The following is a 24891-nucleotide window of genomic DNA, read 5'->3' as shown; positions in this document are numbered from 1 at the left end:
GGGATCAGTGCAGTATCAGCTATCTGGAGGAATGCCCAGCAAAGACAGAAGAAGGTCAATGACTGGCTGCTCCTATGTAAGTTTCATTATCTTTTCTGTTATTTCACACTCTCTCTAGCTCTGTAACTGCACTCCATCTCACTAACGGTCACGCTCTACCACACTCACTATTGCATGCAACATCTTCCCTTATTCAAAGTAACCAGATACTCATTCTGACTTTCATGTGGGAATTCCCAACATCTAGTTTCCTCATGTTTGGTGGGAGGGTAGGAAGCTGCATATTAACAAGGTGAGATTTGCAACTAATTAAGGTGATAACAAGTAATAATCCCCTTTAATAGGCACCTCACTGCTACCTGGTGAGAATCTCATCTCAATATCCAGAGTTTGGTTATAAAATGTGTATAATTCCTCCTGGTATTGAGACAGGTCTCAATGGACTTCTTGTACAGTTCTCGCAGACACACTGTTCAGGTCCCTTTTGGATTTGATTTGATTTTGATTTTATTGTCACATGTAATCAAGTACAAAACTACAGGAGTATAGTGAAAAGTGTATTATGTCGCCAGACAGGATGCCAACATGGTACAGAATCTTAAGAACAAGGTAGAAAGAAAGAACAAGGTTAAAAGTTAAACATTGCTGTGGTTATTGTATAGCATAAAACAGATGAAATAAGGTTAAAAGTTACACATCAAGTTCTTAGTTTTAAGTCGAAAATAAAGAATAAAGCTGCAAGTTCAAACATTATAGTCTTTCTTAAGTGCTCAGCCACGGTGGGGCTACACTTCTAGGAATCACCTCGAGACCAGAAAACCACGCTGAGGCCACAGTGGGCCAAGAGACCACCATGTAACATAAAATGACCATTGTGCTAGGCCAAGAGGCTGCCACGCCAGGCCATTGAGAGAATGCCAGGATGAGAGACCACCATGCCAGGCCACAAGTTCACCTCGCAGGGCCACATTGGGCCAGGAGGTCTCCATGCCAGAATGGGAGGCCGCCACATCAAATCGTGAGGCCGCCTCGCCCATTCTGCCCTGAATCCGAGGCCAGGAGTTGAAGGCTGGGAGCCCATATCCAGGAAAAAAGGAAGAGAAAAGAAGGAAATAAAAACACAAAAGAGAAGAAAAAAAAGTGAAAACAAGAAGCAGAAATGAATAAATTTCGTCTGAAGCATTCTACTCGGCCGCCATCTTGCCACATGATCACCATTCCACCATCTACTAGTTTCATGTTTTTCATGTAGAATTCAAATTTCAGTTATTACTAAAGTGGGATTTGAGCCCATGTCCACAGATATAGGTTTCTGGATTCTTAGCACAGGGACAATACCCTGACACTTCCACCCTAGAGTTGGTGGCCCCATCAAGACCACTCACAGATCAGACTGTAGCTTAAGCTGGGTATCTATTCCACTCCTTTGCCATTATTGGATGAATATCCAATTTAATACTATCCTGAGCAATCCATCACTAAGAGGATTTTATTGGTCCAGGCAAAAGGCCCACCACTGTCTCAGAGTCATTGGGCATGGGCAACAAATGCCATCTGTGCCAGCGTCATTTATATTACAAGAACCTTTTTTAATTTGCATAATATTACTTTATGTTCTTAATTTGAACTGGGTGTTCCCAGTCAGGATCCTTGACAAATCCGGAAAGTTTACTTTGGTGTTGCCTCTGGCTGTGAGTAACACTTGAATCAGCACTGAACTGAAATAAAGGCAACTGAAATTGCTCTCTTGCTTTTCTTCTGCCTGTCTTGTGTGCTGTTTGTTCCCATGAATCATGCACATCGGTACAGCGCTATAAACTCAATAAATCCTTAACAAAATTGCAAGATTGGCATTGCTGCAATTGATTTGTCAATGTGACATCTCAGCATATAAGTGCATATCCCAGACACTACTATGCAATCTAAAGGGACTGCAATTCAATGACAGTACTTTGCAAAGACTTGAAAGGGGTTAAGGAAAGAAAAGCTTCTTTGTTAGACAATGTGCTGGACTGGGAATAAGTAAGTGCTCCAGTGCTTGATTCCAGTCAACAACTTAAAGGTATCTGCTTTCTAAAATTGGGTAAGGTATATTGTTAGTCAGGCTACAAGGACATTATATTTCTCCTACCGAACCCGACTGCTTTCCTGGTATCACATTCTTCCACATGAGCAACAGCAGCATGAAATTCTCAGATCTACTACCAAGGCCAGCAGCTGGAAGGACGTGCTTTTTTTGATGGTCCCGGCAAGTTTGCATTGTTATTTACATTGGCTGCCCAGGACACAAGTGCAAAATGAAAGAAGCTTCAGTCTGAATCTGGCTCTCGCTGAGATTGCTTGCAGTTGCTATCACAAAGCAGAAGAACACTCCATTCATCAGCACTGACATCTCTCTTTGTGTAGTCAGAAGGCTGAGGGTCAATTATACCGCATTTACATTATGGCAGTCCTGCTAAAGGAAAGATTTATAGAGGTTTTCAAAATTTTGAAGGGTTTTGATAGAGTGTGCAAGGAGAAACTCTTAATGGCATGAATTGGTAAGCAGAGAACAAAGATTAAGAGTAATTGGCAAAAGCACCAGAGGGGGAGATGAGGAGAATTCTATTTATTTATGCAGCGAATTGTGATGATCTGGGATGTACTGCCTGAAGGGATGATGAAAGCAGCTTCAAGAATAACTTTCAAACGGGAATTGAATAAATATTTGAAATGGAAGCATTTGCAGGACTATGGGAAAAGAGTAACAGAGTGGGACTAAATCAGAGGCTCCTTGAAAGAGTCAGCACAAGTCCATTGAGCTCGAATGTCCTCCAAAAATTCGACAAATCTGTCAGTGTCCCTGTAAATTTATCCTCAGCAGTTTTTCACGATGGTAATATAGACAGCTCGCCAAAAATAATGCATTTTTTCAACAGCATATCGAATTAAACAGAAAGAATGTGGTTAAAGCAATTCAGTACAAACTAAAATCCACTATCTCTGTGATAATGGGAACTGCAGATGCTGGAGAATCCAAGAAAACAAAATGTGAGGCTGGATGAACACAGCAGGCCAAGCAGCATCTCAGAAGCACAAAAGCTGACGTTTCGGGCCTGGACCCTTCATCAGAGAGGGGGATGGGGTGAGGGTTCAGGAATAAATAGGGAGAGAGGGGGAGGCGGACCAAAGATGGAGACAAAAGAAGATAGGTGGAGAGGAGAGTATAGGTGGGGAGGTAGGGAGGGGATAGGTCGGTCCAGGGAAGACGGACGGGTCAAGAAGGTGGGATGAGGTTAGTAGATAGGAGATGGAGGTGTGGCTTGGGGTGGGAGGAAGGGATGGGTGAGAGGAAGAACAGATTAGGGAGGCAGAGACAGTTTGGACTGGTTTTGGGATGCAGTGGGTGGGGGGGAAGAGCTGGGCTTGTTGTGTGGTGCAGTGGGGGGAGGGGATGAACTCGGCTGGTTTTGGGATGCGTTTGGGGGAAGGGGAGATTTTGAAGCTGGTGAAGTCCACATTGATACCATTGGGCTGCAGGGTTCCCAAGCGGAATATGAGTTGCTGTTCCTGCAACCTTCGGGTGGCATCATTGTGCACTGCAGGAGGCCCATGATGGACATGTCATCTAAAGAATGGGAGGGGGGTGGAAATGGTTTGCGACTGGGAGGTGCAGTTGTTTATTGCGAACCAAGCGGAGGTGTTCTGCAAAGCGGTCCCCAAGCCTCCGCTTGGTTTCCCCAATGTAGAGGGAGCCACACCGGGTACAGTGGATGTAGTATACCACATTGGCAGATGTGCAGGTGAACCTCTGCTTAATATGGAAAGTCATCTTGGGGCCTGGGATGGGGGTGAGGGAGGAGATGTGGGGGCAAGTGTAGCATTTCCTGCGGTTGCAGGGGAAGGTGCTGGGTGTGGTGGGGTTGGAGGGCAGTGTGGAGCGAACAAGGGAGTCACGGAGAGAGTGGTCTCTCCGGAAAGCAGACAAGGGTGGGGATGGAAAAATGTCTCGGGTGGTGGGGTCAGATTGTAGATGGCGGAAGTGTCGGAGGATGGTGCGTTGTATCCGGAGGTTGGTGGGGTGGTGTGTGAGAACGAGGGGTATCCTCTTTGGGCGGTTGTGGCGGGGGCGGGGTGTGAGGGATGTGTTGCGGGAAATGCGGGAGACGCGGTCAAGGGCGTTCTCGACCACTGTGGGGGGAAAGTTGCGGTCCTTGAAGAACTTGGACATCTGGGATGTGTGGGAGTGGAATGCCTCATTGTGGGAGCAGATGCGGCGGAGGCGGAGGAATTGGGAACAGGGGATGGAATTTTTGCAGGAGGGTGGGTGGGAGGAGGTGTATTCTGGGTAGCTGTGGGAGTCGGTTGGCTTGAAATGGACATCAGTTACAAGCTGGTTGCCTGAGATGGAGACTGAGAGGTCCAGGAAGGTGAGGGATGTGCTGGAGATGGCCCAGGTGAACTGAAGGTTGGGGTGGAAGGTGTTGGTGAAGTGGATGAACTGTTCGAGCTCCTCTGGGGAGCAAGAGGCGGCGCCGATACAGTCATCAATGTAACGGAGGAAGAGGTGGGGTTTGGGGCCTGTGTAGGTGCGGAAGAGGGACTGTTCCACGTAACCTACAAAGAGGCAGACATAGCTGGGGCCCATGCGGGTGCCCATGGCCACCCCCTTAGTCTGTAGGAAGTGGGAGGAATCGAAAGAGAAGTTGTTGAGGGTGAGGACGAGTTCGGCTAGGCGGATGAGTGTGTCGGTGGAGGGGGATTGGTCGGGCCTGCGTTCAGGAAGAAGCGGAGGGCCTTGAGGCCATCTGCATGCGGAATACAGGTGTATAGGGACTGGACGTCCATGGTGAAAATGAGGTGTTGGGGGCCAGGGAATTGGAAGTCCTGGAGGAGGTGGAGGGCATGGGTGGTGTCACGGACGTAGGTAGGGAGTTCGTGGACTAAAGCGCCAACTCTCCAACACCACCTCCTACCGCCCCCTCGAGCATGACCCCACACCTGAGCACCAAACCATTATCTCCAACGCCACTCATGACCTCATCACCTCAGGGGACCTCCCACCCACAGCCTCCAACCTCATTGTTTCCCAACCCCGCACGGTCAGTTTCTGTCTCCTTCCCAAAATTCACAAGCCTGCCTGCCCTGGTCAACCCATTGTCACAGCCTGTTCCTGCCCCACCGAACTCATCTCCACCTATCTGGACTCCATTTTCTCCCCTTTGGTCCAGGAACTCCCTATCTACGTCCGTGACACCACCTACGCCCTCCACCTCCTCCAGGACTTCCAATTCCCTGGCCCCCAAGACCTCATTTTCACCATGGACGCCCAGTCCCTATACACCTGTATTCCGAATGCAGATAGCCTCAAGGCCCTCCGCTTCTTCCTGAACGCAGGACCGACCAGTCCCCCTCCACGGACATCCTCATCCGCCTAGCCGAACTCGTCCTCACCCTCAACAACTTCTCTTTTGATTCCTCCCACTTCCTACAGACTAAGGGGGTGGCCATGGGCACCCGCATGGGCCCCAGCTATGCCTGCCTCTTTGTAGGTTACGTGGAACAGTCCCTCTTCCGCACCTGCACAGGCCCCAAACCCCACCTCTTCCTCCGTTACATTGATGACTGTATCGGCGCCACCTCTTGCTCCCTAGAGGAGCTCGAACAGTTCATCCACTTCACCAACACCTTCCACCCCAACCTTCAGTTCACCTGGGCCATCTCCAGCACATCCCTCACCTTCCTGGACCTCTCAGTCTCCATCTCAGCCAACCAGCTTGTAACTGATGTCCATTTCAAGCCCACCAACTCCCACAGCTACCCAGAATACACCTCCTCCCACCCACCCTCCTGCAAAAATTCCATCCCCTGTTCCCAATTCCTCCGCCTCCGCCGCATCTGCTCCCACAATGAGGCATTCCACTCCCACACATCCCAGATGTCCAAGTTCTTCAAGGACCGCAACTTTCCCCCCACAGTGGTCGAGAACACCCTTGACCGCGTCTCCCGCATTTCCCGCAACACATCCCTCACACCACGCCCCCGCCACAACCGCCCAAAGAGGATCCTCCTCGTTCTCACACACCACCCCACCAACCTCCAGATACAACGCACCATCCTCCGACACTTCCGCCATCTACAATCCGACCCCACCACCCGAGACATTTTTCCATCCCCACCCTTGTCTGCTTTCCGGAGAGACCACTCTCTCCGTGACTCCCTTGTTCGGTCCGCACTGCCCTCCAATCCCACCACACCCGGCACCTTCCCCTGCAACCGCAGGAAATGCTACACTTGCCCCCACACCTCTTCCCTCACCCCCATCGCAGACCCCAAGATGACTTTCCATATTAAGTAGAGGTTCACCTGCACATCTGCCAATGTGGTATACTGCATCCATTGTACCCGGTGTGGCTCCCTCTACATTGGGGAAACCAAGCGGAGGCTTGGGGACCGCTTTGCAGAACACCTCCGCTTGGTTCGCAATAAACAACTGCACCTCCCAGTCGCAAACCATTTCCACCCCCCTCCCATTCTTTAGATGACATGTCCATCATGGGCCTCCTGCAGTGCCACAATGATGCCACCCGAAGGTTGCAGGAACAGCAACTCATATTCCGCTTGGGAACCCTGCAGCCCAATGGTATCGATGTGGACTTCACCAGCTTCAAAATCTCCCCTTCCCCCAACGCATCCCAAAACCAGCCCAGTTCGTCCCCTCCCCCCACTGCACCACACAACCAGCCCAGCTCTTCCCCCCCACCCACTGCATCCCAAAACCAGTCCAACCTGTCTCTGCCTCCCTAACCTGTTCTTCCTCTCACCCATCCCTTCCTCCCACCCCAAGCCCCACCTCCATCTCCTACCTACTAACCTCATCCCACCTCCTTGACCTGTCCGTCTTCCCTGGACTGACCTATCCCCTCCCTACCTCCCACCTATACTCTCCTCTCCACCTATCTTCTTTTGTCTCCATCTTTGGTCCGCCTCCCCCTCTCTCCCTATTTATTCCAGAACCCTCACCCCATCTCCCTCTCTGATGAAGGGTCTAGGCCTGAAACATCAGCTTTTGTGCTCCTGAGATGCTGCTGGGCCTGCTGTGTTCATCCAGCCTCACATTTTATTATCCACTATCTCTGCTTCAATTATCCACCTTACCGATTATTTTGTCAGATTGTTTCACAGACTCCAGATTCTTCTCCTGTATAAGGCCAGCCTTCATTCCTGTGTCTTGGTTCTGACTGTGACAGATAATTTAAGAGTGAAATGTGAAGAATTTTTATTATCTATTAGCTTCCATTATTTAGATGGGGATAATATTGATTCAAGGAAATAAGTATTTCAAGTTCCTGAATGAAGTAAACAATGACTGGCATTCGTCTTCCAGGAATCAAAACTATGCACTCAGCTCAAAGCACATACTTCAGTGTTGTTGAAGTCTTGTTGAGGCCACATCCATTTGCACTTACAAAATACATGACTAATCATCAAACATGGTTAATAGCCAGTATCCGCATGTTTCATGTTGGAAGTGTGCTGTCTGCCATATTGTTAAATGTACTGGTGATGGTCATGCAAAGCACATGTCTTGAAGTAGTCCCTTTACAAAGGTAAGTAAAGACCTGCACACTTGTTTGAGACCTCCTTGTTCAAACTTGAGCTGTGTTAATGCATATACCTGTGATATAAGATATCCTTAAAGCAACAAAACACTGGGGTCAGTCACCAAATGGTTAAACCTATTCAAATCTCTTACCAGAGTAGTGAGTTGGTAGAGCACTCTTACTCTTCCCTGTCTGCAAAGTAGTCCCAAACACCACTGCTAACTCCAGAAGGCTATTTCCCGACAAACTCCTCCTCCTGAATGACCTTCTACCAACCACAATCCCCTCCACCTTCCCATTGCCTTGCCTTAAAATCACACTCAGCTATGGCTTCCCATTGCACTTACCCTCTTGATATGAGTCCCTCTCTTCCTGTGATTACCTTAGGGGCTTTCAATTGCCTCTCTCAGTTTGATCAGGTTATCCCATCAAGGAGCTTACTTCAAAGCCTTTGCAGCTTGTGAAACCAATGGACCATCTCTAGACCCAGATTGACATTCATAGCTCTCCAGCAATATGCTGATGAGAGCCGAATCTGAAATTCACGTGAGCCTTGGATAACAGGCTTCATGTTTGAATAGGCCCCTAACTATTTCAGACCTGAATGTATGTAGAAATCAAATTTCCACGCCTTAATTAGTAAGTATACCTGGAGTTTCAAATCCTCTCACATTCATGAAACAAGTACAGAATCACAGTGTTTGTAAGCATCACATATATTTTATATTGTTGTTTGCTGATAGGAATTTAAGGTATGACAAGGTGTGATTATTTATGACTGGAAAGTACAGTTAATAAAGTGGGTTGATCAAGCCTTTGCTCTGAGAAAACGAAAATGATTATCAGTCTTAGATAACAATATTGTTTGTAGTTAGTTCTCAACAGTAATATCTTTTTACTTGCATATTTTGAGACGTGTTTATGCCATCAATGGTGGTGGTAGCTTATTGCCAATAAAGCAATGTTCTACATAACCAATTAAAGTATTTCATTATTTCTGTGAGGGTGTGCCTCTGTGATTATTAAGTGTACTGACACTTCAACAACGTTACCCATTAGCATGTGTTTCTCATCATCATGTTCCACACCACCAACGCTGTATTACAGTCTTAACCATTCTGACCTATTAGTCATTACACTGTTAAATTTTGTCCCCAGATTACACATAATAACTAACAACTTGCGTTCATATAGCACTTTTAATATTATAAGATCTCTCAGCGCACTTCACAGAAGCATAACCAGCCAAAATCTGCAACTGCTGCGTCTAAAACCACAAGAAATTACAAAGAAAAGGTTTAACCATTTGTGAGCATGGTCCAGTCCATTACTCAAATGAGTCTTCCATCCCTTGACTCTGTCTAGACTTCCTGCTGCCTCAGGAAAGTAGCCAACATAATGAAAGACCCCTCCCACACTTGTTATACTCTCTAATGCCCTCTTTCATTTTGCAGAAGATACAAAAGTTTAAAAAGACGTACCAACAGATTCAAGAGCAGCTTCTTCCCTGCTGTTATCAGACTGAATGGACCTCTCATATATTAAGTTGATCTTTCTCTGCACCTTTTCTGTACTTTTAAAACTATACTCTGCATTCTGTTCTATTAGTCTGATTTATTTATGGATGGTATAATTTGCCTGGATAGCACACAAAACAATACTTTTCACAATATCTCGGTATATGTGGCAATAATCAAATCAAATCAAAACAAATCGAACACAGAATCATATAAAGTGATCTTAGAATAGAGGTCAAACATCTCCGCTGACTCATGGGAGACCCTACCTTGAAACAGACCAAAATGGCAATGGCTCATTCAGGAAGGCACCAAACACATTGAGAATTGGGAATTTTCAGAAGGGAGGGATAGCATCCAATGGACAGCACAAACTCTGAACCAACTAACTGACTTAATCCTGCCTTGCAAGTGATGGAGTCATCAAATTTATGCTCGATTTATCAGCCACCTGTGAACCCATCAAACTGCCTTGGAAACAAGTTATCCTCAACCCCTTCTAAGAAGACAAAGGGAGGTTAACCAGAGATATGGGAGGAATTCCAGGCTTTAAGTAATACAGCTTTGGTCAAAGATGAAGAGTTGAATCTTGCTCTTTTTGGCTAACTATAATTTGCATCGAGTCTATGGCGGAATCTTGTTGTGAGAGCAAGTGACATTTCTCATGTTGCATACCAACCTTACCTCAGTGAATACCTTCACCTCGCTATGGTGTCCCCTTAATTCTATGCACATCTTACCATGTACTAATCCTGGAACAGCTCACTCCTAAGCAGATATCCAGTCAGAGATCAGCATCCCTCACCATCATGAAAAGGCCATTGTGCATCCGGTCATTCTGACATTGCCTCTCATCAGCAAAGCCATGGCACAGCTGCCAAAAAGCCACACTGCCCAAGTTATATAGCCAGTATGGCTGAAACTCTCCTCCATGTATAACCCATTCTCTCGCCCTGGTAGCTGTTTAACCAGCACCTTACACAGTTTACCTGTCCTTCACTACATCACGTCTAACCACCATCTCCAAGTTACTACTACTGTGCCTCCAATGTCCACTGCAGCTTTCATTGTCCAGTATAGGTACATCACATACAGATAAGCAGTCAGATATTTCCAAAGATGAGCTTTATTCACAGGCAGTAAAAGCAAACACAAACAAATCCAAAAGAGGCTGCAGTTTGTCCCCCACAATGTGAACCAAATGCTGACATTCCATGATGATCGTCTGCACCCAGCCCTCAGCAACTGGAACTTGGTGTCAGTCAGGTGCTTGTCTGGTTTGTTGTACCCGAAGCTAATGAACTCACCATGCGCAAGGTAAGTTTTTTCCTCTCAATGTCCTCCTCCTTGGGAAACTGCGCATATTCCCCCAGCTCTTCAGCATTGATCACATCCCCATGTTGCCTGCTTCAATTATGCAGAGCACAGCTCTCCAGGATGATATGGCACAAACTGTACTGAAAGGTATAGACTGGTCAAAGCAGCAGAACCACATCTTCAGAAGCCCAATCACCCGCTCCACCATGATGTTGGTCACACCATATGCACCGACAGTGCTGCATCGACTCAGTAAACAACACATGTGATCACAAAGGGAGAGCCTGCTGCACTCTGACACCATTCCAGAGCCACATCAACCAGGAAAATTAGCATCAAATTCAGAGCAGTCATTTAGAATATTTACATGACAGGTGATGTGGTGAAATTCTCATCCCCCACAGCACTCTTGGATGTTTCAGAAGTGATAGTGCACTTTGGGTCAGAATTTGCTTGCTTTCAAGTTATTTTAACTAAGTTCTTTATCTCTGAGATTACAATATTTGTTTTGAAAGCACCACTGGCAGGATGCATACTACCTTTGACCAGGATTTAATGCCTAACCACACTCACTCTGCATGCATTGCAACTGAATAAAGAAATGAGGCAAATGAAATGTAGCTGGAGCAGGTGCATTCTTCAATATCCTAGCATCCAACAGATGTGGATCCCATGTTTCACCTATCAAGCTGACAACAGACTGTGCCCACTCTTGGCATTGTCCCAGTCATTTTCATTTGCATTTCACATCTAGAGAACAGTAAATGATAGCAGGGAGCACAGCTTGTGGTGGACACCATCAGCAATGAGCCCCGCCCGGTCACCAGACACACCAGAGTTTCCGTATTCTCTTTTACTTCACACTATCCCAACAGCCAATTCAGCATGTAAGAACATAGGAACGTTGCTCAGCAATGTAGGGAGTTGAATATTAATGAAGTGAATTTTGCAAGTAACAAGACGTTGAACAAGCTATAATCCCCTTAATTGGCAACTCACACTACCTAGCAAGAAACTCACTTTACCAGTTGGCAAATGCATATACCAGGCAGTGAGTTGGTCCTGATATCAAGATGGGCCTTGCTGGATTTCTCTTCCAAATTTGCCACAAGTCCCGCTGTAGCACACATTCCTCAGGCAACAGCCAATTAATTTAAAGCCATAATTCCATTCTCAATCAAACAGCCTCAGTCAAATGAGAAAAGAGCTGTCAGTAACTGGAATGAAAAAGGAAGTCCATGTGCAAGAGTGCAGAAATCCAACGCTCTGGAAAAGATTTTCTTTGGCCTGTCCCTGTTTGCTTCTTGTAGACTACTCACAACTGGAACAATGGGATTAGTTGTCTCACAACTGGTGTCACATCATCTGCAGTTTACAAGACGTATTATCCAGTCAACAAGCACATTTATTTCCAAGTTCTGTTCCATAATTGAGTACCATACATTGTGTCAGTTGTGTGTCGGGGGAAATAAAAAATCTTGGATTCAAATCCTATTCATAAGAAATAAGCATATAATTTGACTGGTGAGTCAATGCAGCACTCAGGGGCTGCTGCACAGTCAGCGTTGTTGTCTTTCCAATGCAGTAATGAGGGAGTGTTCTACTGTTCCAGTCATCTTTCCAATGAGACATTAATCTAGAGCCCTAGATACCATTACACTACTTTGTAAAAGAACAGGGAAGGTATCCGCAGTGACCTGGGCCAATGCAAAGCAGGATATTTGCATGTATCAATGCACTTTGTAGGAATTTCTTGTAAGTTAATTTATTGTTGTGTTTCCAAAGTAATAATAGTTCAGAAAGTGCTTCATTGGTTGTAAGTCACTTTGGGACATCCCGTGATTGTAATAGGCACCATATAAATTCAAGTCTTTCTTTACTGCATTGTGCATTATGTGGACTGAGAATCAACCTTATGTACAGTTTTCCTGGAACTCAAGAGTTAAAGTCTTCTTGCAAAGAATTGGTGGTTACTTTCATTCTTCACTAATTGCTTACATTGTAGTATAGTTTGAACTCAGTCATAAATATGATCCTAATTGCTATTGCAGACAGTGGTACAAAATAAACTTGATCCAATTCCACATTTATCAGAATGGCTGAGTTGGCAGCATTCTGAAGTTGATCTTTACTTCCAGAAGTAAATCAGCTTGAAATGATTAAGAAATAGTACAAATTCCACCTGCCAGGTCAAGTCCTATTAGCACTCAGTTCTCCAGTGTAAGGTGATCCACCCAATTAAACACAGCAAAGGAAGTGAAATCAGAGAGACCTTGGGAGGAAGATCAAGACAAATGTGGAATGAAGGGGCAATCAAAGAGGAGTGTATGATATCAGTTATGACAGATGCAGTGGTGGGGTAGGTCATTGAACAATTTCTCAAGAAGCCTTTTCAAGAGCATCCAAGGACGTCTCAACCCATTAGCAGCTTTCCATAAGACTGATGAGGGCTGAGGATTATGAAATTGAGGCAATAATTAAGAGAATTCTTACCATCACTACAATCATAAGTCTGCAAGAAAGAGTAACCTAGCATCCAATTGCCTCACAAAATATAGCCAGTGCTGTGTGTTAAGATTTTCAAGAAAGATTGCTTCTTGTGTACAAGACCATCTCCACAGGTCACCATGTCCACAAGGAGGTGAAGCCAAATTTTAAGCTCGACTGATTTATTGTTCCTTTATAATGCTCTGCACAGCTGCTGCACTCACGCCTGAGGTAAATGGCACTGCATTGCCTCAGTGTCTTCTGGCCCAGTATTAATTTCCTCTCCTGAGGCAAAATTACTATTTGTTTACATCAAGAAAGCGAAGCACAAAATTTGACACAGAACTTTCTGCCCCTGAAGGTGTTGGAGGCAAGGTCATTGACTATTTCTAAAATGAGAGTAAATTGATTCTTAAACAAACAGTGAATGTGGAGAAACTCAATAGGTCTGGCAACATTTGTGGAGAGAGAGAAACAGAGTTAACATTTCAAGTCTGGTACTGAAGATAGATCCTTGTTAGACAGGGCAATCAAAAGTTATCATGTGGAAATGAGAATGTGTAGTGCAGCCTGGCTGAGCAGGCCTCAGGAACTGCATATTCTACCATTGCTCCTGCCTTGTATATTTATAATGACGTTGATGCTGCTGAAGATCAGCACTGTATTTCAGATGAAAGATTAAATTAATTCAATGAATGTAAAAGATCCCATTGTGAAGGAGAGGCGATTTCTCCCTGTGTCCTTTTTACAGTATTTATCTATGAATCAATGCTATGTTAGCTAAACATCTAATCATAATCCCTTTGCTGGTTGTGGAAGTTTGCTGTATGCAAATTGACATGTTTCCTGCATTACCAGAATGACAATGGTTCAACATGTTTCAGGACAGTCTGTAGTTGTAATTCTTTTTATGTTATGTCAGACTGCCATGACTGTAACTCAACATTGTGCTTTTACTGCAGACTCGATGAATGGCATGCATGTGAATTTTCATTTGAACATACGAATTATGTATATAATTTATCAATTATATTCAGGTAATAGCCAATTCTGGTCTCCCTGTTATAGGGAGGATATTATTAAGCTAGAGAGAGTTCAGGAGAGATTCACCAGGATTTTGCTGCGAATGGAGGGTTTGAGTAATAAGGCGAGGCTGGATAGGGTGGGACTTTATTCACTGGAGCATAGGAGGTTGAGAGACGATCTAAAAGAAGTTTATAAAGTCATGAGGGATTTAAATAAGATGAATGGCAGGTATCTTTTCCCTAGGGTAGGGGATTTCAAGACTAGGGGGCGTATTTTTAGGTTGTGAAGAGAAAGATTTAAAAAAGACATGAGGGACAATTTCTTTTTACAAAGAGTGGTTCACGTATGGAATGAGGAAGTGGATGGTGCGGGTATAGTTACAATGTTTAAAAGATATTTAAATAAGTGCATGAATAAGAAAATATGAAGGGATATGAGCCAAGCACAGGCAGGTGGGAGTAGTTTAGTTTGGGATTATGGTTGGTATGGACTAATTGGACTGAAGGGTCTGTTTCTGTGTTGTATGAATCTATGACTCTACAAATTAGGAGCAGGCATAGACCATTCAGCCTGCTTCACCATTTGGTAAGATCATGGCTGATCTGATTTTGGCCTTGACTCCATTTTCCTGCTTACCTCCAAAATACTTAATCTTTTCTTTAATCAAGACTCAACCATCTTTGCCTCAAAAATATTCAGTGACTTTATTTTCACTACTGTCTGGGGAAGAGAATTTCACAGATTTATGACCCTCTGCAGAAATAAAAAATTTACTACATCTGTCTTACATAAGCGACTTTATTTTTAAACTTCACCCCCTAATTCTAGTGTCTCCCATGAGCGAAAACATCCTTTCAGCATTCACCCAGTCAAGACCCCTCAGGACCTTGTACGCTTGAATAAGGTTATTGCTCATTTTTCAAAAGTCGAGTAGATACAGAGCAATCTTTCCTTTCAAGATATTTAATCATCATAGGAATCCTTTGAAGGAACCATCTCTGCCTTGCTTGTAAAGCAATTAGATCTTTTCTTACATTTGGCAACTAAAAAATGTCCTATACTCAAACTGGAGAATCATTAATACCTTGTACAACTGTAGAAAAACGTCTCTGCTTCAATATTCATTCTCCTTCTGATAAATTCTATTTGCCTTTCTAATCACTCATTTAACTTTCAAACTAACTTCTTGCAATTGATATCTCCAGCCATCCATATCGTTCCATAACTCAGAAGACTGCAGTCTCTCACTATTTAAATGATATGCTGCTTTTTTATCTTCCCTACCTAAATGGGCAATTTCACATTTTCACACATAAACTCCATCTGCCAAATATTCTACATCAGCATTCGATGCTGTACTAGCACAAACAATTTAGTGCCACTTATTTGCCGAATGATACATAATTTCAGTCTGTAAATTTGCACACACTTAAACTTACACATATATTCTCACACACAAACAAAAAGAATCCATTCAAAGTAAACAAATTCCTACTCCACAGTGCTGTAATCTTTGCCCAGAAGACCTTGGCCATGGTCCATGCATAACTTGAAGTATAAAGGGAAGTAAATGTTACAGCTTTGAAGCTGTCACATCGGAGGAGTTATATCATTATGGCCACGCTGCCTTTCTAGACGTACATTCTAATCACAAATAGTTCAATAGCCAGGACCTCATGGTTTCCTGAATTTGGGACAATGATGTGTATCTATTTCTGTATTTTAATATCATTTATTTTAGAGTTTGGATTTTGAGTTATTGGTATGTAGGCTTGATCTGTATCTATAAATGTGGTTTAGTGATTAACTTGTAAGTATTTCTGTAGCCAGGATGATATATTGTAAAACACGGTAGAAGATAGAGGGACATCCTTGAGATAATGGAGTTTTGGTTCCATCGGGAAAATTTGTACAACTGATCAAATTAAATATTGTAGTGCATCAGATTTCCATTAAAAGGTAGTGGGATTTCTTTTTGGCTTATGGGAAACACCTCTAATTTGAAGAAAGCCCTTTTGGTTGCAGGGTTGCACAAGTGTTGGCTGAAGTTCAATGTGTAAGACAGTTTCTCCTAAGTAAGGGAGGTAGTTTAGAATTGTTAAAAAAAACTTACCTCAGTGTAAGTAATTTAATGTTAAAGTTCCAGAACAGACGTGCTTAGCTACAACTCTAAAAGGGTTATTTGAAGCTGATAAGGTTTAAGTTCAAACAAACATAAAGAATGTTGGAGAAAGTGAACTTTTCAAGTCCAATATGACTTCTTCAGAATGGGTCTGAAGAATCAAGTGGAAGATATCAGATTCTCAAGATAGGGAACTGAAGTCATGGTTGAATTAAGCCACATAAATGTGATAGAGAAGAGAATTCTCTCTTGCATGAGTAATGTAAAGGAGTGTTTTTGGATTAAGGGGATTGTATTTTGCTGTGAGTTTTCAAATATTTAAACATGTGTTATATGCAAATACCTTTGTTTATTTTAATTTGTCTTAATTTGTTTTGTGTAATAAATATCTGCATTATTGTTAAATCAACTGTGCAGCATTGTGTGCTTGTGTTTCAGTGAAAAACTGCCTTGTTAAAGCCAAAAACAAACACAAAATATATATCAAACTAAATTTCATTCTGGGATCTGACTGAGAGTCACATAGATGTAGAGACATACAGCATGGAAACAGACCCTTCAGTCCAACTCACCCGTACCAACCAGACAGCCTAATCTGACCTAATCTCATTTGTCAGCATTTTACCCAAATCTGTCTAAACCCTTCCAATTCATATACTCACCCAGATGCTTTTTAAATGTTGTAGTTGTACTGTCCACCACCACTTCCTCTGGCAGCTCATCCCAAACATGGAGCATCCTCTGCATGAAAAAGTTACTCGTCAGGTTCTTTATAAATCTTTCACATCTCACCTTAAACTTAGGCTCTCAAGTTTTGAACTCCCCCACCTGGGGAAAAAGACTTTGGCTATTCACTCTATCCATACCTCATGATTTTATAAATCTCTCTAAGGTCACCCCTCAGCTTCCAATGCTCCAGGAAAAAGTCCCAGCTTATTCAGCCTCTCCCTTTTGGCTCAAACCCTTCAGTTCTAGCAACATGCTTGCAAATTTTTTTCTGCACCCTGTCGAGTTTAACAATATCCTTCCTATAAACTTGTCTCATAATAACAGCAGCTGGCACCGTAACAGGACCAGTTTTGGAAAAATTCCCAGCATTGCCTTCACGTTGGCCAGGGCATGTGACTTTTTACATCGATTCTCTCTGCCAAAATTTGTGCCAAAAATATTGGTTAAATGGGTGAAGTGATCCGTAGCTGCAGCCGTTGTCATCGTAGTATGGTAACAGTGGGAGGCTGGTATTTGAAAACTGCAGTGGTGCTTTAAATATCAGTGTGCTGCTGGAAAGCCACTGGCCTTGCTATAGCCACTACTGGAAAATTCCAGGTGGCATAGGCTAGTTATTAGGCCTTATTAAGCCTCTTAATTAACTTATTGGCTACACACTGCTTGTAGATCACCACCCACAACCAATGTTACCTTGGAAGGGCACACTGCCAGCAAGAAAATTAGAACGCTGCCCATAACTCAGTCTTTCTGAAAATTGCTTAGGCAAAACAGTGCTAGCTAAGTCTACTTGCTTTCTTTGCTGTCTGACCTGTCAAATGTTTACAGCATTTTCAATTTTCTTTCTGATTTCCAGCATCCTTAATATTTTGTTCCTGCTTTCAATGAAAAGTCATCAAATCATCAAACAAATTACAATTTCCCTGAATGGAATTCTCTTCAGTCAAATCTGGATAATTGAATTTATCAAAGGCTGAATTAAGTAGACATTTTCGATAGTCAGGGGAGTCAAGAGTTTTGAGGGAGGGGGCAGACAGGAAGGTGGAGCTGAGACCTCAGCCAGATCAGCCATGATCTTACTGAATGCTGGAACAGGTTTGAAGAACCAAATAGCTTACTCATGCTCCAATGTCCTATGTTCCAACATTTCAGAAAAATCACTTTTCACTCTTGAAACCAAACGATTCCATCTCTTTTTTGATCACTCTTCCTTCTTTGCATATTTTTCATTCTTTCTGTCTGGAAACATAAGCATAAACTCATTCATAACATCCATTTCGGTTGCCTTCTGCAAAGTCACATCCATGAAACCTCTGCTTGACTTTCTAACACTAACTTCAGAAAATCCTCTGGAATTTTTCCCATTGTAGAACTCTCCTAATAACTCTGTTGACATTTTCAGGATGCCTCAGCATCCCACTTACAAATCAAGCTGTGTCAACAGCCTCAAACACTTTCTTGTCCCCTCAACTGTGGGCAAATTTCTGCTTTTAGAAGAAATCTCACCAGCTATTTCTCTAGAGATTTTTTTTATTTTCTTATATGTTTACTGGCTATGAGGCTGGTTATATTAGTTCATTAGATGGCTAGTCTATGATTCAGAAATAATACCAACTGTATGGGTTCAGTTCTTGGCTGAGATAGATTTGGCTATGCTTGATGTGCCCATCAGTTATATGAACAATTATCTACAGTCTAAAAATTCTGACAGGTTCTTGTGGACTGTGGCTAATTGCCTACCTTATTTTAAGTTACTTATCTGATGATTTACACATTGATTCTAGCCTGGATCCCAAGATGACTTTATTTCAGCTGGGTGGGGTAAAATTTTCCTATGCCAATTGTACACTTGGTCTAAATTCAATGCAGCAATGCATAATTTCTTAACATAGAGAGTTTCAACCCTACCCCTCTCTCTCAGTTGAAAATATTGCTACAAAAATCAGTGTTTCTGCCTTCTATAAAATCATCCCTGATAACCCACAGCTAAAATCCTGGAAACATTGAATAGTAGCTGTGTAATGACATGTAACCATGTTGCCAAGGGGAAAAAAAGTTCATGAAAATAAATGCATCAGTTACACTAAAGCTCTATTTGGAAACGTAACAGGTATGTTGGATCAATATGTCTCAATCACCAGTTTTACTGTATTTTTCTTAGACTATGTGGAAAAAAACATATGTTGCTAAGACATATATGAGTATATATAGCAACAACTTTAATTGGAGAAAGTGGGATGAGTTAAAGGAGAATTAGTCTAATGTTATAACAAAGTCAGCCAGGCAGAGGAGGGTGGCTGTGACTGAGTGATAATGGGAACTGCAGATGCTAGAGAATCCAAGATAATAAAATGTGAGGCTGGATGAACACAGCAGGCCCAGCAGCATCTCAGGAGCACAAAAGCTGATGTTTCGGGCCTAGACCCTTCATCAGTGCTCTCTCATGAAGGGTCTAGGCCCGAAACGTCAGCTTTTGTGCTCCTGAGATGCTGCTGGGCTTGCTGTGTTCATCCAGCCTCACATTTTATTATCTTGGCTGTGACTGAGGACTGGTTAGGAAAGAAATGAAGAATTCTTAGACTGTCTTGTGAAAAATAGAGTATAGAATGAATGGGCTGAAGAGAGAACAATAAGGGCCAAGACATTGGAGACTGCTAAAGTGAAGCAGCGAACCAGAAAATACATGGATGTTGATGGAAAAAGAGTGACAAATCAAGAATTGAGCCAAGATGGGAAAGTGTCAGTTCAGTGAGGTAGAAACAGGCTGAGAAGATGGGTTAACCAGAACAAAAGTTAACCTGGATCTTGGAAAGGTGGTAGAAATTGACTATTCATGTTTGGATGATTATGGTATTGCAGCGAAGATTTCCAGAGCAGATCTGATCTGTGACAGACATGGTCCAGGAAGTTAAAATAGTATCAAAGATAATGGGAACTGCAGATGCTGGAGAATTCCAAGATAATAAAATGTGAGGCTGGATGAACACAGCAGGCCAAGCAGCATCTCAGGAGCACAAAAGCTGACGTTTCGGGCCTAGACCCTTCATCAGAGAGGGAGATGGGGAGAGGGAACTGGAATAAATAGGGAGAGAGGGGGAGGCGGACCGAAGATGGAGAGTAAAGAAGATAGGTGAAAGATATCTTCTATATCTTCTAAAGAAGATATCTTCTTTACTCTCCATCTTCGGTCCGCCTCCCCCTCTCTCCCTATTTATTCCAGTTCCCTCTCCCCATCCCCCTCTCTGATGAAGTGTCTAGGCCCGAAACGTCAGCTTTTGTGCTCCTGAGATGCTGCTTGGCCTGCTGTGTTCATCCAGCCTCACATTTTATTATCTTGGTCCAGGCAGTGCTGGGAGAAAGTGTTAGAGTGGTAGAGGGCAGAGACCTTAAATTCTTTCAAAAGTACCTGGATCTGCATCTTAAATGCTGTAATTTGCAATGTTATGGGCCCTGTGCAGGAATTTGGGATTAGAAAGGGCATCTAGGTGTCTTTGGGTCAGCATGGACAAGACGGGTTACATGATCCCCTTCTGAGCTGTAACATTTCAGTGGTTTGATGGTTCCCTAGTTGTTTCTGGACCTCAAAGTAGAGGTCAGTTAGTAGATTTGATGACAGCAACTCAGTTACAAAAGCTGGGGCTTGATTCCCTAGCATTTAGGAGGTTACAGGTTGATTTCATCAAAGTTTTTAAGATGGTAAGGGGAGTTGACAGGGTATATTGGGGGGAAATGAAGAAAAAAGTGGTTAGTCAGACCTTTCAGAAGTGAAAAATAATTCTACATAAAACCAGTTGCAAAAGTTGGAACTTGCTTCTGGTATCAGCAGCTTGTCAAAAATATATCAACCCCAGGCTCAGCATTAACATATGATCTTGCATCATTTGTTTGCAGCAATTTTACAAACAGCCCGCCTCAACTTTAGGGCATTTCGGGATAGGAAAATGAATGATGTCTTTGCCATGGAGTAATCTGTAAAAAATATTGATGGTCGTAGATGAAACCCTGATTACGATCTACACTGCCTCAGTCCCATATACCTCCTCAAAAAGTTAACTAGTCACTAAATGATCATTAGACAGCTCAGGGTCTGAGTTCCCAGAAGGTCTGCAGCAGGAATGAATCTGAGATTGTAAGACTTTTATTAACCTAAGATGATAAGAAGTATGGGGCAAACACAGTTATATGGAATTAGGTCACAGATGAGCCATGATCTCATTCAACAACTGTACAGACTAGAGAGGTTAAATAGACTCCTCCTATTGCTATGTTCCAGAATAGTTTTTTGAAGCCTTCAAATTGAAAGTATGTCAAACAGAAAATTATCCCTAATATTTTAATCTCATGAGTGAATAGTGCCGCATGTGATAAATGGATTATTCCTGTAATGCTGAATTTCACGGATACTGACAATTCATCTTTCTATTTTTGGACTCCCCAGGACAAAACCTTGTATCACCCAGTGAGCAACAGCTGCATGGACTGCAATCTAGCCGACAAGAAGATTTTCATGAGCAAATGCAACCCCTCAGTGCACACCCAGCAGTGGATTTTCCAACACGTCAACGTGACAGTTCTAGACAAATTCAACAGTAACTCCAGCTCTTAGAAACGCCTTTGCCACAGTGAAAAGTGTGCACATTTGGCAAGTTGGTCCTATGGCAGAACTATTGGCAGCTGGGTCAATTCATTCAGGTGTTGAATTTTGTAGCTATGAGGGGTGGGGTTGGGGGTGGGAGGGTGGATTCTGGGGAGAGTTTGGTGGGCTTACTCTCAGGATCAGTAATAACTGTAGCTGAAGTCAAGAATGTGATGGAAGCACTTTGAATAAAATAAAAGGAGCCTCACCAGCTGTTGCAGGATGTGGAAGGACTCAAGCAGTCACAGGAATGCCTTGCTGGACAAGAGCAAACAGATTCAGACATGCTTTGGACTGTATAAAAGAGAGTTGGAATTCTGTAGATTCTCAGGTCAATCCTGCCTCAGTGCTGATTGCACTTTTTGCTTTAGGGCAGGCCACAGTTTGACATGTCAGCAGAGGAGTGCATGGCTGATACCAGGTCAAATCTGTTGACAATACCATATCAGAGAGCTGTCCAGGATTTGACAATTATACTGAGTTTTTTTTGTTTGACCCTGTTTGGGTTTTGTGAACAGTTGTGTTCTTTTCACTTTTTTTGTATAAATTAAATTGAAGAACAAATTTCATGAGTCACTTATTGGCAAATATGGATGATGAGAATTCCAAGAAATGATTAATTGCGAATCTGCGACAATGATTTCATTTTCCTTATAGCACTAAAAGTAATATTTTCATTTTAGAGGACTGAAATATTTGTTGAGTTTCTGAGAAAAAAAAGCACTGCACTATTTTTTTCTAAAATAACATGACTTTATTACAATGATATATTGTGATACATGCTGGGTAGAGATATCCCCAGTAATCGCTGCACATTTTTCTCAATAAATCTTTGTAAATGATTTTGTTTGGATCCTGCCACACACAAAGGCCAGTCATAAAGAAGAGTGAAAAATAGAAAAAGGCATTCCTCAAGGGCATTAGGGATGGGCAATAAATGCTTCCCTTGCCAGCGATATCCACATCTCATGAATAAGTAATTATGTAAAATTCAAAGAGGTATAGAGCACTCTCTGAGGCATTGTATGGGCTGGAATATCACTTTATGCATAGCAGGCCAAATGCGAAAAAAGGCACCTTGTGCTGACGGCTGCAGGATCACCCAAGACCCAGGGTGAGGCTAATCCCTGATTACAATCTACACTGCCTCAGTCCCATATACCTCCTCAAAGTTAACTAGTCACTAAATGATCGTTAGACAGGCCAGGTTCTGAGTTCCCAGAAGGTCTGCAGCAGGAACTTCACATAAGCAGCATGATGGACAGTGTGATTCACAACAAAAATGCAGTTGTACTATCTTCTTTACTACACCACAGACAATACTCCCAGATATAGTAGTTTAACTATTTGGAGGTCATCAGTTTCCCCTCAGCTTCTGCCTGACTAGTAGTAATGCCAGGATATAGGCATTCTCACACCTGGCTTTCATCTTAAACAATATCAAAAGCAAAACACCAGGTTTTGCTTAAAAGAAATGTTTTTATAGACATGTTGTAATTTCCAATTAATAGCTTCAAGGTACCCCTCACTTGAGAGCATTGGTTTTCCCATTATCCAGTATAAAATGGTTGATAAAGAATCACCAGACTCAAAACATTACTCCTCTGTTTTCTTCCCATAGATATCATCAGACCTGCTGAGTTTGTCCAGCAATTTCTGCTTTTGTTTCAGATCTCCAGTATCCATAGTTCTTTGTTTTATTTGTATTTATTCCATATTGCGTATAAAATTGAAGGGGAGGTGATGTGCCCTTTCGATAATTAGGGATAAGTGGCTAGCCTATGAATGAATAAAAAAGAAATTGTCTGTATTGAAACATAAAAAAAATTATGCACATAATTAAAGAAGTACTGTAAAACAAGTTTATATCTATTCATCCAGCCTCTTGATACACAAGAAAAAAATGTAGTAGAGCAGAATCTCAGAAAATTATTTTCTTTTCCCACCCTGCTCATTTTTCAATTACATCATAACATATTGTGCAAAGAAATTTCTACAAAAGTTGCAACACAGAACACTTAGTCACACCTTCATTCTACCTCAAACCTGTGGCTGATCCAGGGAGGTTTGAAATCTGATGAAATAATGACCCAAAACATTGGTTGGAATTTTTCCAGTCAAAAGGAGGTGAGAGGTTCTTGAGGCACAGTGGTGGTGTTTTTACCTCTGTGCCTGGAGGCCTGGGTTCAAATCCCACCTTCTCCAGGTGTGTGAGATAATATCACTGAATGGGTTGATTAAAAAATAAAACGAGATGGGGATTTTTCCTGCAGTCCGGCGTTATATCCCCTAAAACCAATGTCAGATAATTTTATACCATCTTCCAAGTTCCAAAGCCTGCTGCATCCCTTCTTGGATTTAGTCATAATTAAACAGCTTCTTTAACACTGACTTTCTCAAACACAGCACCAGTCTCCCAAACTGCCAAAGACTTTAACCAATTAAAATGACAAGCTTCAGCCATGGCTAAGTGAAAACCAAAAGAACTGCGGATGCTGTAAATCAGGAAATAAAGCAAAGTTGCTGGAAAATCTCAGCAGGTCTGGCGGCATCTGTGGAGGAGAAAACATACTGAATGTTTTGGGTCCAGTGACCCTTCCTCAGAACTGATGATGGGTGGGAGAACATCAGTTTATATGTGGAAAATAGGGAGGTGGGTGGGGTACGGAGTAAACAATAGGATAGAGCCCGAAGAGAGAGAAAGACAGTTGGACAGACAAAGGAGTTGCTAACGATCAGACTCGAAGGGTGAATAGTTATTAATGGGGACCGTTAGTGACTAACAACAGTGGGTGTGTAGTGGCAGGCTATGTGGTAACAAGGCCTGGTGTGTGGGGTGGGAGCCTGGGACATGGGAGAGTTTAGGTCCTAAAATTATTGAACTCAATATTGAGTCCAGAGGGCTGTTGGGATCCCAAACGGAAAATGAGGTGTTGTTCCTCCAGGTTGCACTGGGCTTCACTGGAACACTGTAGCAAGCCGGAGACAGAGATGTTGGCCAAGGAGTAAGGTGGTGCATTGAAGTGGCAGGCAACGGGTAGTTCAGGGCCTTTTTGCGAGCAGAACGTAGATGTTCTGCAAAACAGTCGTCAAGTCTATGCTTCATTTCCCCAATGTAGAAGAGACCACATTGTGAGCAGCAAATGCAGTAGACTAGATTCTTGGAAGTACAGGTGAATTGTTGCTTCACCTCGAAGGTATGCTCAGGCCCTGGGATACTGGGGAGGTAAATGCGCAGGTGTTGCACCTTTGCCGGTTACAGGGGAAGGTGCGGTAGGGCTGTGGGGAGGTGTTGGGGTTGAAGGAAGTATGGACTAGGGTGTCCTGGAGGGAACCATCCCTGTGGAAGGGAGGGGAAGGGAATATGTGTGTGGTGGTGGCATCTTGCTGGAGGTGGCGGAAAATGCGTCTGATGATCTTCTGGATGTGGATGCTGGTGGGATGGTAGATGAGGATAAGGGGAACCCTATCGCTGTT

General features: G+C 43.0%; 1 protein-coding gene across 2 annotated transcripts in view; it reads left to right on the top strand.

Annotated features, from left to right (window-relative positions):
• galntl6 (polypeptide N-acetylgalactosaminyltransferase like 6) overlaps positions 1-21480 on the top strand; it is a 1211583-nt gene extending 1190103 nt beyond the window's left edge. For both annotated transcript variants that reach the window (XM_059644874.1, XM_059644875.1), the window contains exon 13: positions 21217-21480. In XM_059644874.1, coding sequence (XP_059500857.1) covers positions 21217-21384 — 168 coding nt within the window. In that variant the 3' untranslated portion in view covers positions 21385-21480. The remainder of the gene's footprint in view (positions 1-21216) is intronic.
• The last annotated feature ends 3411 nt before the right edge of the window (positions 21481-24891 follow it).

Source organism: Stegostoma tigrinum, chromosome 3, assembly GCF_030684315.1.
Source record: "Stegostoma tigrinum isolate sSteTig4 chromosome 3, sSteTig4.hap1, whole genome shotgun sequence".
Lineage (NCBI taxonomy): Eukaryota > Metazoa > Chordata > Chondrichthyes > Orectolobiformes > Stegostomatidae > Stegostoma > Stegostoma tigrinum.
This window is presented reverse-complemented; position numbering and strand designations above follow the sequence as displayed.